We start from the raw sequence: 19,067 nt of genomic DNA, 5'->3' as shown, positions 1-19,067 counted from the left end.
AGCCTTATAAAAAGAAATATTCCTAAAAATCATTTCCTGTCAAAAAAAAAAAAAAATTGGAATGTGCCAAATAATCATCAGATTTTTTTAATTTTAATATTCAGGAAAAAGTGTGTCCCCAAGCAATAGAAATGCAGACTACACTACTACAGAGTGTTTCCTTACAAAAATCTATAGATGATTTATGGTAGAATTACATGTCAACCAATTACCATGTATCGCCACATACAAATGTAACCCTAATACGATTAAGGAATTTGGCAATAGCTAACGGAATTTGGCAATGCATAATAAAATTATGTGCAACCCTTATTCGATTAAAGGAATTTAGCAATGCATAATAAAATTACATGTCGATGTCAAGCTTAATTTTTGACTTTTAGCTTTCGCATTTTCCCTGATTAACTGATATATATATGTTGTTGCAAGTGTCAAAAGAGCAGATAGAAACACCATTTAGAACACCAATGCACAACAAGCCCAATGGGCAGTAGTCAAGATCCGCAGAAGCACAGCGCATAAGACATCTACAAAGTCTCGCAAGCCAGAGGCATCACTAACAGTCTCACGCCTCGGCTTCTCTATTAGGTTATCCTAAACTGGTGATATGGCAACGTGAAAAGTGAGTTGAGATAAAAACAGTAAACAAGCACAAAACTAAGAAGCATCCAGTATTAATATAAAATCAAGCTGAGTGCAGACAGTTTAACTAAAAGATATCAAACATAATTCTCGGAACAAAATTTTTAAAACCATTCAGAAGTCTAGAACTCGGGCAGAAATTTCAACATAGCTAAGAAGTTCTCCAAATAGAATTCCATATCTGATAACATAAGCAACTTTGATTGAAGACAATTATCGGTAACGGCGAAGGGAGAGTGTTTGGTTCCTCTTCCAGGTTGCACGGCGAGAAGGCCTGGCCTTGTGGTAACGGTGTCCTCTGCCACGGAGACCTCTGTTCTTCTTTCCTGCTGAGGTAAGACCACGGAGCTCTCTGTGCTTGTGCACTGGGTTGCAGACCCAGTTGACCCTTGGGTCGTTCCTGATGGCACTGTGTGCAGTGTCAACAAGAATGACTTCGAAGTACTTGTAGGTGGAATCCTGCAAGACAAAGGACATTACACAAATTTTGCAAGTAATACAAGAGCAATTTCAGTTTTAGATTGCTACTCTCGTAGATTAATACTTTTTCCCCCTATCCTGAAACGTTTTCCTTGGCAAGATAACATGGCCCAACTTTAGAGAGTTTTATATCACAATTTCAAGCAAAGTCATTCATATACAAGCCTATGTCAAGTCTATTTTAAGTTCAGGCATAATATTACATTCTTCAGCTAGTGAATTTATAAGCACTATGAACATCATAGAAAACCTAGTTATCACATGGTTCAAGCGATAAATGGGAATCCGATTCTCAGGGGTGAACAGGAATGAAAAACAAAAATATGACGAAAAAATTACAGATCAACAGCTTACCAAAACAAGAATTCAAGCATAGATGCTTGAAATTTTACAAAACCAAAATCAATAAAATTGAGCCATAAGATTGAACAAGAGAGGGAACAAACCTCATTGATCCAGTAAGAATTGAGGACCCTGAGGCCTCCCAATTTACGACCAGCACGCTCCTCAGCAACTGACCTCTTACTGCGCTGGAACTTCAATTGGGTAACTCCCTGGTTGGTGGGCTTACCATAGACGATACCCTTTGGCACTGGCCTCTTGCGACCACCTCTCCTCACACGGACACGGTAAACAACAAAACCCTACAATTGTGACAAAAGAACTTTCATAAGTAATGATGTAAAAACTGGAGTGCACAACTGCAGCACCTCTGCTCAACACTAGTAACAATTCCAGTGACATCGAAGCACAAAGCTATAAAGAAACAAGCTTGAGACAAAATAAGACCAATTTCCCTAACATCAAACCATAAGCTAACACAAGATAATGTTCAATTCAACTAATAATTCTACTGCATTGATCAAAAGGGGTAAGAAATATGATGATTATAACAAGCTTTACAACTACCCTACAGATAATGCAAACAAACTGGTGTTTGAAACAAACCACAACAATGCAAAATTCAACTAAAGAAAATGCTTTTCTTATTAAGAACTAATCATATTTGAGTTTGAAGCAGCATTACCAACTAACATGTAAATGCAATTAGTCCATACATATTAGCTACAAAAAACCTAATTCAAAAGAATTCCTGAAAAAGCCCTTTCATTTATAATTTCTAATGGCTAAATAATACTTCGCAATAGAACAAAAATCAATTAATCTGCAAAAAATACAGCAACAAAACCAAATTATTATCACTATACTTGTCAAAAATCATTCTTCAATGCACTCTTTTTAATCCAACCCAATATATATAATCATTCAGAAAAATGACATCTTCATCAACATCATTTCCGTCCAAACAAACTACATTCCTCCAAATCCACATTAGGGTTTAGAACACTCTCTCCTAAAACCAACTCATATTATCAATTAACACAAAAAATCGCGCTAAATCCAGACATAATAACATCATTTCCAATCAAAAAAATCAACCAAAATTCCACATTTCAAATCAAGCATTCAAAAACAACAATCATTCATCACAAAATACAACAATCAACTGAATAATCAAAGATCAACAAATTCAAAAATCATTCGAAAACAATAAAAAGAGGGAAAACCTGCTTGGCCTTGTAACCAAGACGACGAGCTTTGTCAGGGCGAGTAGGGTGAGTAACACGAACAATGGAAGGAAGCTGACGATACTCCCAACACCTAACTCTTTGAGTGAACCTCATCACATCGGATTGTTTCTTCCTCCATAGCTCTTGCATATACTTGTATGCACCTGCAATTTCATCAAATTTCCAGAATCAATAAGAAAATCATGAACAAGATTGAAGATGATAATCGAGATGAAAATGGAGGAGAGAGAAAGTTTACCCATGGCTGCTGCAACAGAGAGAGAGAGAGAGGAGGAAATTAGGGTTTTGGTGGTTCGGCCTAAAAATGAAAGGAGGAGGAATAAAAGGGGGGTTTAAGAGAGAGTTAGGGTTTTCTTTGTTGTTCTTTGGGCTTTCTTTTAATGGGCCAGACTTTTTTGGTCCATCCTTTTTTTTTTTTTAAATGTTTTTGAAAATCCGTTCTTATTTTGTTTATTTACTCTTTAACGATGCCAAATGTGCTAATTGAGCCTACGAGTAGTTATTAAGTTTGGAGTGGACAAATTTTTTAAGGTTTAAGAATGAAAATAATTAAGTAAAAAAAATTACTAAGTAATATTGAGAAGAAAATACTTGTAGCGAATATATAAAAATAAAAAATATATTTTACGAAGCAAGATAATACTAAGAGAACATGACTTCTTTCAATTAAGAAAAAAAAAAAGAGACAACCGTAAAAATGATTACGATTGTTGACCTTACTTTTGACTAAAGGGTGAATTTCATTATGTAACTTTTGAAGATTTTCACTTTATAGATATGTTATTGTCGGAGATTGAATATTAATATGGTGGTCATTTCATGTTAGTAATATATTACGTTAACATGTAAATGGATTAAGAATTTCTTATACTGGATTTTTATACTTAAGTAAGTAGTAGGAGTATTTATTTGTAAGCATTTTTTTAGCACTTGTGCATAGAAGTTCTATAAATCATTTCACCAACAAAAAAAATTGAAAAACATAGCTAATATTTGATATTTATTTGTTTTATGCATTTACTAAGACAAATTTTTATTCTAATTATTATTAAAGTAAATAAATGACAATATTGAAGACAGTCAATAATAGGAGTTTTAGGCAATGTTGCAAGTTTATTTCTATCTTTTTACTCAATAATTCAATATCCATGTTCTTTTGCAAGATTAAACCACATACTCCCTCCATATTGTTCTTACTTGACCATTTGTCTCTCAAAAGGATTTCAAGTAGAAAATAAATAAATAAAAACGAAGGGAATACCATAATTGATTTCATAACACCAGTATATATAAGGTGTTTGATGGTAAAATTTTATCATTTTAACCGCAAATTAATCATAACATTTGTAGATTTTAGTGCTTCACAAATTCAATTCAGGAGTATATCACACAAAATAGAATAAAAAAATTGCAGCAGAAAATTACCAGCTTGAAGCAGGTTTTGACATTAATAGACCAGAACAGCTGAAGTAATTTACATGCAAGAGACAGCCAGTGCTTTACACATGAACACGAGTGAACGAGCAGGGAGAAACAACAATAGAGAACCATAAGATCTACCATACTACATTCCCTCCCTAAAAAGTACAAAAACAGACCTACTGATGCATTTGCCTGCACAATCTGACTACAATGCTGTAATTCTTTGCTATGAACTAAGCTCATTACCCATGAGTTTTCTCACACTCTTCATAGATCGACGTGTTTACTTGGAGAAGTTGAAGATGATTTGCTCATTTTGCTTGGCACTGGAGTGTTTCTTCTTGACTGGCGTCTAGTAGGAACAAGCTCGGCTTCCATCTCCAACTTGTTCTGAACTGCATCATCTTCATCACCCTCGTCTTTAAACACAGGATGAATATAGGCATTCTGAAGGTAAGCTTTCAAGTTGAAGCCGGGATCCCTTGCATGTTCTAGCGTATCTTTCATCATTGCTTCCTGAAAATTCCAGGAAACACAGTATTAGTCATTCTAAAATAATGAAAAGTGTGAAGACTACTGACGATTGAAACATATCATATGAAATTGCCATAGTAAACAAAATAGCTATTTGAATTACTCTTTCCTAACCAGGGGTTCCTGCAGGGAGGGGAGAGGGTGGGAGGTAAGTACAAAAGTACACAGATGAAGGGGACGGGCCAAAAGGCAGGGAAGGGGAGCTGTTGGTTGGACACAGTTACATCTCTAAGCATCAGACAGCTCTTTTATGACAAGTTCTCGAGGCTTTGATATTTAATGAAGAGTGAAGTCTCAAGTATTCATACCCATGTGCCATGTCATAGTCTCAAAATCTGACGCGAACACTTAGGTGAAATGAAGGGTCGACTGTGCCCAAGACCCTGACCATAACCCAATAAGTGCCCAATTTAATCATGTCATACAAACTCCACTATCCGCACCAAAAACCCATGACCAACCCTAGACAGTATGTGCCATGATACTTGGATGCCCTAGCTCCTAACTTAGACCAATATATATAACCGGCCGCAAATATAGAGGAACTTAGAACCTTTCTCTCAATTCTATTTGTAGCGAAGTCCAAGAGCATTCTTCATTCAAAGTTAGTTTTCCATTCAAAGGAACTTAAATACTTACAGCCAATTCAATTGTTTGCAATTTATATGAAATATATTGTTTGGCAGAGGGGTTATAAAAGTACAGCTTCTTTGAACATTTAATCCTAGACTTTATTAAAAGAGAGGGAGTAGAACTTAGTAATTTACGCATGTGCCTTCCTGCTCTAATTGTTCTAGCTTGCACTTGTGCAAAGGTAGATTTCTATGCAGCCAGACGATGCTAATTGATGAGCTTATCCAAACTCTAATGAGTGTTCAGTAGGAAAACGAGGAATTGTTGAATATCCCCGCCTAACCAATACCACACTGCAGACCCAGATCAAACACAACTACCTAGAAACTATTAAAGAGTCCAGAGTTTCTTAAGCCATTAAAAAAAATTAAAAACAAGTTAAATGAAGGATGTGTATTATATATTGGCTTAAATCATCTATGTTAAGCAAAAGTGGCGCAATCGATTATTATATTATCATTAATCAATTATCAATGTTCTCTGACTGACCTGTAGAGGATAAGTCTTGAATGCTGGCTCGAATCGACCCTTGCAGTACCTATGAAACCATATGGTAAGAATTGGAAGTGCAATGAGAAATGGTGTTGATGAAGCAGCCCTCTTAGTGCTCAACAATCCCATCAGAAGCAACTGAGAGAAAACCATTGCAGTAATAATTCGTCCATGGACAGCAGGCCAGAAAGCACCAGCACTTTCATACTCCTGGTTGTAAACGTTTATGATCTGCAATCATGCAACCAATCACTTAAAATGACACATTAAAGATTTTGTTCTTTTCACCTAAAGAAAACTCTGAACCACACCCAATTTGAGCTGGTAACAATTAAGTGCATGCTAAAGGGATAAGCTCACATCATACCACACATTAAGGATTATGTTCTTTTCACCTAAAATGTAAGCTTCAGGAGAGACGAGTTTACCACAAAAATATGTAGAGACATGAGTTAACAAGATAAGGGCTAATAAGCTCATTAAAGCAGCCTTCAGGTTTTTTAAAAATAAAATGAAGCCTAAAACACAGTGAATCTGACAAAGCTTTCATGAAAAAGTTTCTTGTAAAGAATAATACATGAATTTGTGTTCACTTAATGTTACTGGATTTTAAGAAAACAATAATAATCACTAACCTGATGTCTGTACACAAGGTAAGAGAAGCCAAAGAAGACCAAAATGAACGGCAATATAATTGGAGAGACCACAGCATAAACAAAAGCCAACAATATATACAATTGTATCTGAGGCTCCCCAGTGTTAAACCCAATGCTTCCTGCATCCATTGCTGCCTCCCTGTCCTTCTCAGTCTTCACCAAGAACCAATTCTTCAAGTGGTATATAATCAAAGGTTTTAATCTCAGTATCTCACCAGCAACACCAGCCCACCCATCAACCATTATGTAAGTTATGAAGAAAGTTGCTTTCATTGGAATCCCGATACCGACAATCTCAAAGATCCTGTTAAGTCAGAGCATCAAATGGAATTTCACATAAGATGATCTACACTACATAACTGATTCAAAAGAATCTATATGAGCAACCAATAATGTTATTGATAGGAAGTTTCAATAAGGTAATAGGGTCAATTATCCCATTTAATTCTTGTACAACTTTGTTACAATCAATTAAAAGATGAAAAAACAATTAAATTACCAAACACAAGGACAATATGCAAGTTCGATCTATAAATTTAAGGTACACAAATTTATATAGGTTTATAAATGTATACATGCAGGATTATATGTATGTGGAATAGATTTGTAATATATGTACAGATATAATATATTAGTTACGATATTCTGCATTCATCCACAGGATCACAAAAGAACAAGTCGGATAACACATAGATTGAAAGTCACATACTTATTTGGTGGCGATTTAAGGAATGTCTTCAGTTGTTGCAATGCAGTACCAGCTAAAACACTAACAAGGAATACATTGACAAAGTTGAACAAATAATATCTCGAAGCTGATCTTCTTTCTAGAATGGATAATGCTTCATAGCCTTCAAATTTAGACATCATCATCAATATTGCCGGCAGGAAGATGAGGAAAAGCTTTAAAACAAGTCCAGGTAGGAAGCCCTGAAGGAATGACTTGATAAAGTCCCTGCATGGTGAATAATTCCCTTAATCAGCGAGGAAGGAATAATGGTTTTCAGACAACAAGTCATTACAATCAACATTATTTCTTAATCAGAGATGAAATCAATCACATGTAAAAATTCATACAAAATCAAAGATGTTAAACGGTTCATACATGGTACGGTGGTACCTTAACAATGTTTGTGCCTATTTCTATAATACTAAATTTGTTACTTCATCAATTTTATAATAAGATGTGAGATATCACAACTATCAATATTATTAAGAGTTCAAGAGAGAAGTACTATAGAAAGGAGAAAGATGTTTATTGATGCAGAATTCAAACAAAACAAGAAGCTATTCAGTCTATCAGAGAAACAATTTTGCCTACCGGGAAATAATTTGAAAAGGCAGCAAGAGAAGTACATAAGGTAATAATAAGATAACACACGTACAATGAGCAAGAGGGTAACTACAGCAATTAGCATCAGACCAATGTTATCAGGTAATAATCAATTAATAAGATAACACACGTACAATCTATGTCGAACTGGTTGAATTAAAAAATTGTTATCTTTTAAAAAAGAGTTCATCTCTTTCTATCAACATGGTTTAAATCAATTTAACATATTCACAGAACGTAATTAATTTACAGGCTAAGCAGACTTACCGCTCTACAATAAAATTTAAAAATGGAGCATATTTCTGAATTCCCTCAATGCTTGCCAGTGATTGTACTAAGGCAATTGGGATCATGAAGAAAAATGTCAGAAAGAAAAATGCAACAGACATTATCAGCCTTCGGATGCTGAGATGAACGTATGGAATAGCTAAGTTGGGCCAATAGACATCACGTGGCTCTGGGGCCCATCCAGTCAACCAAATCGTTGGATTTCTGGTTTGATGAGTCTGTGCACATACAGCCGCACCCCATCGAGTCTTAAAGGAAACAAAAGCAGCAGGCATAATAGACTTTGCATCATTTTCAACTCTCTCTCTTTCTTCAGCAATCTGGCATGAAGAGATTCAATCAAAACAAGTGAACTCTATGAAAATACGCGATAAAATAGGGTCCATTAATCATTTTAAACAAACTTATATTAACTTATGCTGCAAGAAAACATGGACAAGCACCAGCGATAAATCTATCAATTAAAACTGCCAGATATAAAATGGCAAAGGCAATTAAGCAAAGGACGAGAAAGAGAGAGTTAGGGAGACTCATGCCATGGAAAGGCTGACTGGAAAGCTAGTGATCCAGCCCCATGGAGCTCGGTGAATCAGCCACTGGCAGTAGATTTACAACCGATTTGCAGCTCCTTCTACTACTTTCTAAAAGGGAAGGGAGTGCACAACCAACACAAGTGAGGGCATTGCTGTTTCCGATATGTCCCCTAATTTTCAGTCATCCCCTTCCAATACTTACTGTCTCCTGACTTACTAAGATGTTCCCAAGCCTTAATGACCCTCCCACCCAATACTAGGAAACATATCAGGTACAGGGAGGAAGCACTTATTGACTTCACTGGATTCCAAAAGCATATTTCAGCAAAAAATTTCTCTGTTTGGTACACAATTTTCTTCACACAAATAATATTCTCTCATCAAAAGCAGAGTGGATAGATAATAGCATGGTACAACTAATGACAATGTTCAAGCTCATGTGCCTCGCTTGTGTGATTGCAAAAATTACTATCCTTTATTAAGATTCTTATTGTAAAAAACTAAAAAATGAAGAGCTTGAAAGTAGAAATCATATTTGCTTCATATCTTGTATAATTTTATTCAAATGTACAAATTAGACAAACAAAAGAACCAGAAAAGCTAAAAATGGAACTCACTTCTTTATTTAGTCTCTCAATTTCAGAAGCATTATAATCTATGGCATCAACTTTTTGTCCAAATAGGCCAAGAAATCCAGTCTGCAATATCAAGAAAAGAATTTGCATTAGATGTTAATATGTGTGTTAAACGAACCATTGCATGGCTGCATATTGCAGTAATAATACCTTCGTCATGGGCCGTTGATCCGGCTTTCTAGAAAACTTTAGTTCGTAGTAATCCAGCCAATTTTGCTTCTTTTTCCTCTGTTCAACTAAATCTGACAGCTTATTTGCATTATGAACCACCTGAATTTCAAAGTTGACCCCTCGTGAGCATTAACACTTAACGTGCATAGATTCAATAAATAAAAGGGAGCAAGAAACTGAAGATGCCTGACCTGATGCGTGAGATAATGATCAGGGTGATTGACCAGAAAAAAGTGCTCCACAAGCTCACTAATTGATTCATCAGCATCAGGGGGAATATTCCGTACAAGGACCTGGAAATAAATCAATCAAGATATCATCACAGAAAAGGAAGGTTGACGAAGATAATTGGTGATAAATGGTTCAAGTTACAAATCAGATGCATGTATTATGCTTGAATAAACACAAATCAGCACGGCACTAATTGTAAATCATTTCTTTCACTTCTACGAGTTCTACCTTCACTCACTTTCATTTCTTTCCACAATGCAAGTAAAAACCTATTGATGTTACATTCTACAAATGATATCATTTTCAAAACTAGAAATTAGTTATCTATAGAACATGGGAACATAATTGCATCCTATTCTAAACTCAATGAATCGTCATTAGTCTCGTTACACAAATATTCAGTTTACAACTACAGTGACTATCAAAAATTTAAATGTTCCTAAAGAATGTCTTATAGCTCTTGTTTATTAGGGAGGAAGACCGGTAGTCAATGACTATTTCTCAGTCATTTTATAGTAAGAGAAGTCTCGCTGCTACTGTAGGGATCTGGAGATAAGGAGGTGTGACTCACATAAGTTAAGAGCTAAAAACCGAATCGCAAGAGACTGAAGATGCTATACATTGCTATACATGCTAGTCTAATCCTTTAACATCATATACATGGTATATATCCACGTTGACCACGTAGTCCACATCATGACACACAGTCAAAAAGGCTAACAGCTAGAAATTTCATCTTGACAAAAGATGATCTTACTGTAAACTGATCAGGACGACGTTTTTCTGCTGCCATAAACTGCAGTCGCATAGCTGTAACCTTTGCATACTCTTTATACAGAACATAGCATGACCAAAATGTAATGGCATATTCCACGACTAAATGAGCCCAAAACCTGTAATTTAAAAGCAACTAACAGGTGAGCAAAAACAATCCATGAATATAAGATCTAAGGTTTTATTTATGATACGCCACTACTTTGATCAAGCATTGTATTTTATCCAAAATAATTCTGCATACATCCCTCAACAAATCTGTCAGCAATGAACCCCATAATATGTGTTGTTATGATCTTGATTTAGCAGATGATAGACATCCAACCCCCTAACACCATGGTCGATGGCTTATTTGAATATAGCACACTAGCACCCACTATCTTACCCCTTTTTTGTTTAACTTGCATTCCATTTAAGACTTTTGTTTTTCCTTACCCCTCATACCCCAAAGTATTTACACCTTTCCACTCACTCTCTATTACTATATCCACCTTTTCTTAAACTAGCACGCCTTATTACTCCATCACTCATACTTAATCAGTTTATTCACCATCTTTTTCGAACTACAAGTCTACAACCCCTTTCAATATTTCTTAATCTATATACCTCAGCTCTTAGTAGAACCCAAATAGAAGGAGGTAGTAATGTAGTATGTCATTATTATAAACCATTATAGTCAAAGAGGAAATATATTTGGGAGCAAAAGAATAGAATTACAGGTCAGACAGCATAACCAAAGTAATATGAAGTATACGATAATCTCAAGGAGATAGAGCCCAGACTTAAAAGAGGTCCAAACCTTGGAGATTCAAGCGGTATATTTGAAATTGACAGCTTATCAATGCCGTTGAAGACTGCTTTTGATACTTGTAATGTATCATTTGTAAAATTGACTGGAAATAAAACCAACATTGCAAACACCGTAACAGGGACAAAAATCTTAAGTCTGCAAACAAACAAACAAATAAACAAACAAAAACGAAAGGAATCAAAACTAATAATAATATAATAGTAATTAAAACAGATGCATGTCTACAGACAAAAGCAGCATGATTAATTCTTCTAATATGTTGTTCTCAGCAATTGAATAAAATTTTCTCCAGTACTGCTTTCTCAAATAAATGAAACAGAAGATGCTGAACATCCACAGTTACATCCTTACATGGCTGGAAGCTCATAAGCCAACAGTGCTAAGTGCCGACAGACTGAATTAAATTTCCCGACTCAAACCTTGACATGCAATATCCTAGATAACTTCACCCACTGCTTTCCCTACTATCATCTCAAACATATGAATAAAACCATCATTCTTAGGATATGTGCCTCTCAGACATTGGTTTTTATCGATCACTTTAAATTATTTTGACTTCAAGAAATTTACATCACCTAAAGAAACTTCAAAGTTCAACCCTATCTAAACATTCTTGTTTAGCTAAAATGCATGACAGAAAGAAAACATTAAGTTGATCTTAATAGCTGCCATGTCAATGCCATCTTATACAACCTCCCATCTAAGTTATTAGAAACTCTTGTTAAGAAAGCAAATCAAACCTTATGTTAAACTTCAATAGCTAATAAATAAATCTGAGTGATCTCATGCATGATGCATCTAAGACAAACCAAGAGTTTTGAGTACATTGCTACAACAAACAACAGAATGCAAAGATGGTGCACCAAGGAAGCACTAATCTACAAGTGGCTGCATACCCTATCAAATATATCCGCAAGTAAACCACTGAATCCAATCCAGCATGCTCAATGAGCTCCGATTCAGGCATTTTGATGGCATCTGGCATCCAATTTAAGAATTTCAAGTAGGACTTGAAGTCCACATTGACAAATTTGCTCACAAATGCTCCTGTGTGAAGTGGGCTGTTTCTTAACCCCCTGAGATACCATTTTGGAAAGTAAACTCTATCGTTGAAAGGTTGAATCCTCAGAAGTGCAAACGCCAACAAGAAGACGAATGCACTTAAAATATTAAAGCCGGCAGAAACCGCTATATCAGAGACGGAAGCCATCCTATTTCTTCAGAAGTTCGGCGCCTCCTAATAAACTTCCTATATGTATGTGATCAGGAAATGTCACCCACAAATCCACAAGAACTATATCTACATCAACAAAATTTCACTGAATCATGTTAACACTTGAACAAAATTACAGTAAATATGCAGCAATGGGTTCAAGCAAGAATCACAATGATTATTACATCAGAACACCACATAAGCTATGAAATATTGCCTCAAAGCTCAAACGAAACCTCGTTCGAACACATTGGAATTTCGAAGCTTAATCGAGTAATTCTACCTAGTTTGCAACCATCAATGATCTATATGATTAAGAGAAGGGTCAATAACATATAATGCATCTTCAAGATATAGGCCAATTTGCATTGCCTATGATTTCCATATATCAACATAAGTTTTTTCAAGGTTTATGAATTGATTCAATATTCAATATTTCACATGAAAGTGAATTATATCCTAAAAAAGACGCAGCTTGAACAACTAAAAACCAAAGACATTAATTTCAATTAGAAACAAAATATGAATTGATTCATAAATCAAACCTTTCAACAATACATTTCCAGAATAAATAATACCCACGAAAATAAATTCAATTCACATAACAAAAGCATAATTTAAAGTATAAACTGAATAACTGGTCAAAATTAAGAACTGCCATATCTACACAATTTCAGCACATTTTAAGTGAAAAAAAAAAAAGTTGATATTAAAAACCCAAAATTGCTGCCATCACTTGAAAGAATCATTCATATTTCCACGGAAAAATTCAAACTTTCAACAGAAAAAACATAAAATTAGAACTTTATTTCAAACTTCCATCTTTCTCACACAATAATTCCAAATTCAGGTAAAAAAAACAGCATATTCATAACAATATTTTAAGCAAAAAAAATACAAAATTGATTAAAATAAAGAATAAAATGAACTTACTTGTGGGTGAATTTCCCCTGTAATTGACCTCAAAATCTTCAAAAAACAATTAAGAAAATTCCCAGAAAATGAAAGATTTATTAAAGAGTAAGGAAGACAAAGATAGAAGCTTTGTTGAGAAGGGTATGTTTTGATTGCTTTAAATGCTCAATCAAAGAAAAGAAAATTATTCCCCCTCTTCTAAAAGCAAAACTCCCACTTTTTTTTATTATAAGATTTTGAGTAATTAATTAAAATTAAAAGACTATAAATTTTAGTATTAAATAAAACTCCTCCCTCTTTCACACAAGAAGAGTGTGGCAGATTTGAGGGAGGAGAGAGAAAATTGATGATGGGAGATGAAACAGAAGTTGCAGAACAATGAAAAAAAAAAATTATAACTCCTGGTTTTTTATGGGGAAATTGTATTGTATAATAACTGTACAAGTGTATAAATTTGTCAATTAATCATGTATTTACTACTTAATTAATACTACGTGATTATTTATTTCCTTTTTACAACTAACTAATGTAGAAGGTGACAAAATATATTAGCTGTCCACCTGTCCTAATTAAGCTTATTTTCAATTAGTACATGATGGTAATGACATGAGGTAAATCCTCCTAATCCTAACTTCCTAAAAGTGTCTTAAATTGTCAAGGTATCAAAAAGGATGTATGAAATTGCATGAAATTGCTTTTGTTGTTGTTGTTGTTTTGGTCTCTCCCAACGCTAGACAATGAAAATCGGTCTTAAAATCTTTTAAAATTAACAGACAAGCTCTTATTAAGTTTATATTACGAGTATGTTCTTTTAAATTTAGTTTCTTTATAGTACTTCAGATATGTGGGAATCGAGTTAAGGGAATAATAATATGCACTAGTGTCCGACTGTCCATAAATGTTTAGTTTGAGCACGGTATATTTTCGTAAATTGAATTTAATATAAAAACTGCATGGAATTAGGGATTGTTTTGTTCAGCTTAGTTTCAGTTCAGTTCTAATTTCCATCTCACATAAACAATTCATTTCAGCTTTATTCAGTTCAGTTCAATTCAGCCTCAATCAGTTCACTTCAATTTAGTTGTTTCAGTAAATCAGAACAGACCCTCATTATGCATCTTATTCTAATTAATTTTGTAATACACGCATAAGGAAGTGCATTATTATGTGAAAGCTTATTTCAAATGGTGAATACACATTTATTTGTATCATTTTTACTATAATAATACATTAATTGTGCGTAATTAAAGACAATGTTATTTAATATAGATATGTATTATAAGCCCCAATAAAGATATTGTAAGCAATTAGTTAATATGGGGAGCTACATTTCTATTTCTTAACTATGCTATATATATTGCAGCAATTAGTTAATACGGACATCCTATAAACTTTGACGAAACTTGCTTAATATAACTTTTCAATTTCTTGTTTGATATGCAGATTCCATTTTATTTTTTTATTTTTTTTTTTGGAAAAATTAGAAAATAACACCCAAAAATTGTCACGATTTTGATAATAACACCACCAAAAAAAAACTTAGATTATAACACCACCAAAAAACCAAAAATTTTGATTTCAACACCACTTAACTTTTTCATCCAAAAAACCGCTAATGGGTCCCACATTGTACACGTGTCAATTGTGCATTGGATTAAAATAAATAAAAAACAAAAAAAAAAGAAAATTAAAAAAAAAAGGAAAACCCTTAAAATACCCAGCCACCATTCCTACCGCCGTTCCCCAAACTCAACCTCCACCGCCGTCACCCAATCCCAACCGACCACCCTCGACCCACAAAACTAGCCAGCCGACCACCCCTTGACTGCCGAAATCAGCCCAAACGTACCCACGAAAGAACTCGAACCCCGATTTGGTTCAAGGTGAGGGTGAGAGGAGTAGGGCGGATAGTGGGTTTGGGTATGGGTGGGTCGGGGTTTCGGCGGTTTGGCGACGACTTTTGGTTGGGTTTGGTAGAGGAGTACGGTGGCTGGCTGGTTAGGGTTGGATTTGGGTGGTTTGGCGATGGATTCGGGTCGGGGAGACGATAATGGGGGCTGGGCTGGTTTGGGTTGGGGTCTGGGTGGTTCGGCGACGGCGGGGAGACGATGATGGGGCCTGGGTGGTTCGGCTACGGCGCGGTGAGACGATGATGGCTGGTTTGGGGTCTGGGTGGTTCGGCGACGTCTGAGAGGCAGTGATAGGGGCTGGGTTGGGGTGCCGACCATGGTAGGGTTGAGTTAGGGGCTGGGTTGGGGTGCCGACCATGGTAGGGTTGAGTTAGGGGCTGGGTTGGGGTGCCGGCCATGGGCGCCGGTGGTGGTGGTGGTGGCTGGGTTAGGATTATAGGTTTTTTCTTTTTTTTTTTATTTTTTTTTTGAATTTTTTATCCAATAGTTGATTGACACGTGTATTGTGTGGGGCCCACTTAACGGTTTTTTTTGGATGGCAAAGTTAAGTGGTGGTGAAAGCAAATTTTTGGTTTTTTTTTGTGGTGTTATAATAAAAACTTTTTTTTTGGTGGTGTTATTATCAAAATTGTGACAATTTTTGGGTGTTATTTTCTAATTTTTCCTTTTTTTTTTTTTTGTTAAAAGAGGTCAAATTGAATTGAATCAAATCAATTTTGATTCTTTTGAACATTACATTGGTTATCATTGACTCGAGCTAACACAAGTTATACAATTGACAAAATGATGAACGAATTTTGACCCTATTTTGCGTGTGTTTGTTTTTAGCAAAACTCTTAAACCTATATAAACTAATTTAAACTTTTAAGCATATTTTAGTTATAAACTGAACTTAGTTATTATACGGAATGTCATACCGGCATGATAATCAAAACGCTTAAACCACGATAGTGATCATATATTAACATATTAGGCAAACTCCATCTTTATCAATTTTTCACTAGATTGTATTCCTATACAAGTGGGCAATCTCCCTTATCCACTTGACAAACATCAAGGGTGACCATGCTTATAGATGGAACATACCTCGAGCTCCTTGCATACTAAAATATCCCCACATCACATCTCAAATTAAGGTAAATTTCTTATACTCTTTAGTCTTTACAAATACTTTTGATCCACTTGTACACTATGTATATACGCTACTTTATACACACGAACTATGTTTTTGAAATTAGTATAAATAATGTGAAAGGAAAATAATGTTAATTACGCTAGTTACCATCATAGAAATGTCTAAAATAATTAGCATAAAAGGATAATGTATGACCTGTATTTTTGTCAAAAAAAAGTGAGCTATACTAGTTACAAGTTAATTAATGAAAAAGCTCACTCCAAAAAGCTAACAACAAAGCTAATTTATTAAGATTACATTACATGATGGTTTTAAAATACAGAGTACCAAGTTAGTTGAAGTTGATAGATCTATACGGTGGTGTTTAATTAAAGTAAAGTAATAGAAATTCAAAAAATAATAATCAAAGAATTTTTTTTTTTTAAAAAAACAAACAGTTAATAATTGTCGGCAAGTTCCAACGGTAGCACACATGATGCATACAACTCTGGCGCAATCATATGAGATGAGATTATCAAATAAGACAAAGGTGGCGCGTGAGAATTGTGTTTACTACGTGTTCATTTGTGTTGAGTAGATTATTATACTATAGGTTTTTATTATGGCCCACTTTATTTTGGACATGTAACTAATACTACTGTTGTAGGTCCATCTCTTCATCTTCCGTTATTTTCATCAATTTTAGGACACATATACCCTTATAAATATCTCAATCCATTTCAACCTCGTTTTGCTATTACAGTACTCGTATTGATTAACTACTTTGACTAGCTAATTATTGTACTCGTATATGGGTACATAATTAACAAGAATTGTAGAGACTTGATGTATGTCTAGCCTTTATAAGACTTATAAGACATACGCCAAGAATCTAGTTGTAGGCTTGAAAAAGACAATATTGGAATTCTTAAATTATATTCACGAAAGGATGCAATATTATATAGTATTACAATCTCTTTTATTAAGTAGAGGATCTTATATAAGAATCAAATAGTATAAATTAGTTGTGCAAGAAAAATGGTGGCAAACAAATACTTCGTATGTCAATAGCATTTGGTGATACAAGTACATGTGTTATGCGTTGATGCAATTACTGGCTATCCACTAACTTATTAGACATCAATTGAATATTGCTTTGATTTGACGTTGATTAAATTTTATTGTCAAGTATGGAATGTGGAGACTTGGTCAATGCTACTAGAACCATCTTATTTGGTGATGTTCGACGTTGCAAATATACATTATTATGCAATTATTCTCATTCACCTAATATCTTATCCGAGTATCTAATAAATGCTATTCTACGTAACAGAGATATGACAAAACCAAATTTTGGGGTGCCGAAATCAGTTTTTAATAAACGAGTAATATAATACAGGCTCTGAATTTAACACGGTGTGATAAGTATAAAAAAAAAAAACAAATTTTACACTTTGTAAAGCTAAGGAAAGGTGATGGGATTTAATCCCGTAATCTTCTTGTCACACTAGTTCCAATAGCAGCATGTCAGTGGACTAACCTAATTAAAGTTTAAGTTCATGGTTGAAACTCTTAGATGGATTTTATATTCCACCAAGAGTCTAAATTGAACAATGATATTGATTACTACAGATATTAATTAGCACACTTTATGCTTATAAACTGGCTGCACTGTATTCACCTCTTATTGCAGTTATTATTAATCATAGTCGTGCCTTGCTATGGAGTTCAAAATGGCCAAAAGTAGTGTTTATTCCTTCTTTATCGCGAAGCCAATCCATCCGAGTTGTATATTAGTAGACAATTTATATGTTAGTTAGTTTTCATATTACTCCGTATAACTTTATAGCCAAGTTGTTATCATTTTGTATTAATATTTCTAAGACCTTATTATATATGATCACCTTATTTCCACGATTTAGAAATAATATAAACGAATAAGTTTACTTAAGTTAAAATAAGTTGAATTATATCGATTACTTCCTCCACTTTATCCATCCAAAGAGGGTAAATCGAAAGCAAACTACTTCCTCGTATTCTATCTCCCGATTTGATTCATGGTATATGTTTGCTTTGAAGCAAAGCAATAGCAGGTCCAGTACTTTAAGCCACCCTTCTTAGGACTTAGATATCTAGATAAATACAGGACAATAGAACTTCTTTTAGATGTTACACCCATTTGTTTACTTCAATGATATGCTTTTGAAACATTCGAGCCCACATTGAGGTTTGAGTCCAAAAAGAATGAAGCCCAATTAAGGTTAGTCCATACATTATGCTAGTTTCTTATCAACAAAAGCTCGCTACTCCGTATCATCCAAGTTAGAGATTATCATATACTACCTCCGTTTTACTTAGTTGATATCTTTTTATTATCCCGCTTGCCAACGTATGTTTTTAACGCTTAATATCTCCAATCACGTAATATAAATATTATAAATTTATAAAAATGCGATATTAATAAAATATATATTGAGACGATTCAAACAAGATATAAGATGACTATATTTTATCGTATCTATAAATCGCAAAAGTAAGTCAAAGTGTAGTATGTGAATAATGTAAAAGTCAAACGGTATCAACTAAAAAAACGAAAATAATACTTGTATAGTTGTATACTAAAGTTAAATGCAATGAACCACAAAAAGTTAATTAGGCAATAAACTCTATTAGACTTTTTTTTTTTTT

The 19,067-nt window shown here is 34.4% G+C and overlaps 2 protein-coding genes across 3 annotated transcripts; both read right to left on the bottom strand.

The window, feature by feature from the left end:
- Positions 1 to 646: 646 nt before the first annotated feature.
- Positions 647 to 3,075, bottom strand: LOC110731302 (60S ribosomal protein L15-2). The gene is made up of 4 exons (XM_021911150.1): positions 2,953 to 3,075; positions 2,691 to 2,857; positions 1,569 to 1,766; positions 647 to 1,101 (listed from the first exon to the last, which is right to left on the bottom strand). Exons 1-4 carry the CDS (start codon positions 2,954 to 2,956, stop codon positions 856 to 858), a joined length of 615 nt encoding a protein of 204 aa, XP_021766842.1. The 5' UTR covers positions 2,957 to 3,075; the 3' UTR covers positions 647 to 855.
- A 1,024-nt stretch (positions 3,076 to 4,099) lies between these two features.
- Positions 4,100 to 13,743, bottom strand: LOC110731301 (calcium permeable stress-gated cation channel 1-like). Of its 2 annotated transcripts, none has more exons than XM_021911148.1 (12): positions 13,374 to 13,743; positions 12,124 to 12,527; positions 11,216 to 11,362; positions 10,400 to 10,535; positions 9,603 to 9,704; positions 9,391 to 9,510; positions 9,223 to 9,303; positions 8,052 to 8,392; positions 7,161 to 7,406; positions 6,431 to 6,755; positions 5,793 to 6,026; positions 4,100 to 4,652 (listed from the first exon to the last, which is right to left on the bottom strand). In XM_021911148.1, the coding sequence occupies exons 2-12, from the start codon at positions 12,435 to 12,437 to the stop codon at positions 4,404 to 4,406; spliced, it is 2,295 nt and encodes a 764-aa protein (XP_021766840.1). In that variant the 5' UTR covers positions 12,438 to 12,527; positions 13,374 to 13,743; the 3' UTR covers positions 4,100 to 4,403. The 2 variants fall into 2 exon arrangements, with proteins under 2 accessions (XP_021766840.1, XP_021766841.1); XM_021911149.1 differs by having other exon boundaries at positions 12,124 to 12,476.
- Between the last annotated feature and the right edge of the window lie 5,324 nt (positions 13,744 to 19,067).

Source organism: Chenopodium quinoa, unplaced genomic scaffold (assembly GCF_001683475.1).
Source record: "Chenopodium quinoa cultivar QQ74 unplaced genomic scaffold, ASM168347v1, whole genome shotgun sequence".
Lineage (NCBI taxonomy): Eukaryota > Viridiplantae > Streptophyta > Magnoliopsida > Caryophyllales > Amaranthaceae > Chenopodium > Chenopodium quinoa.
This window is presented reverse-complemented; position numbering and strand designations above follow the sequence as displayed.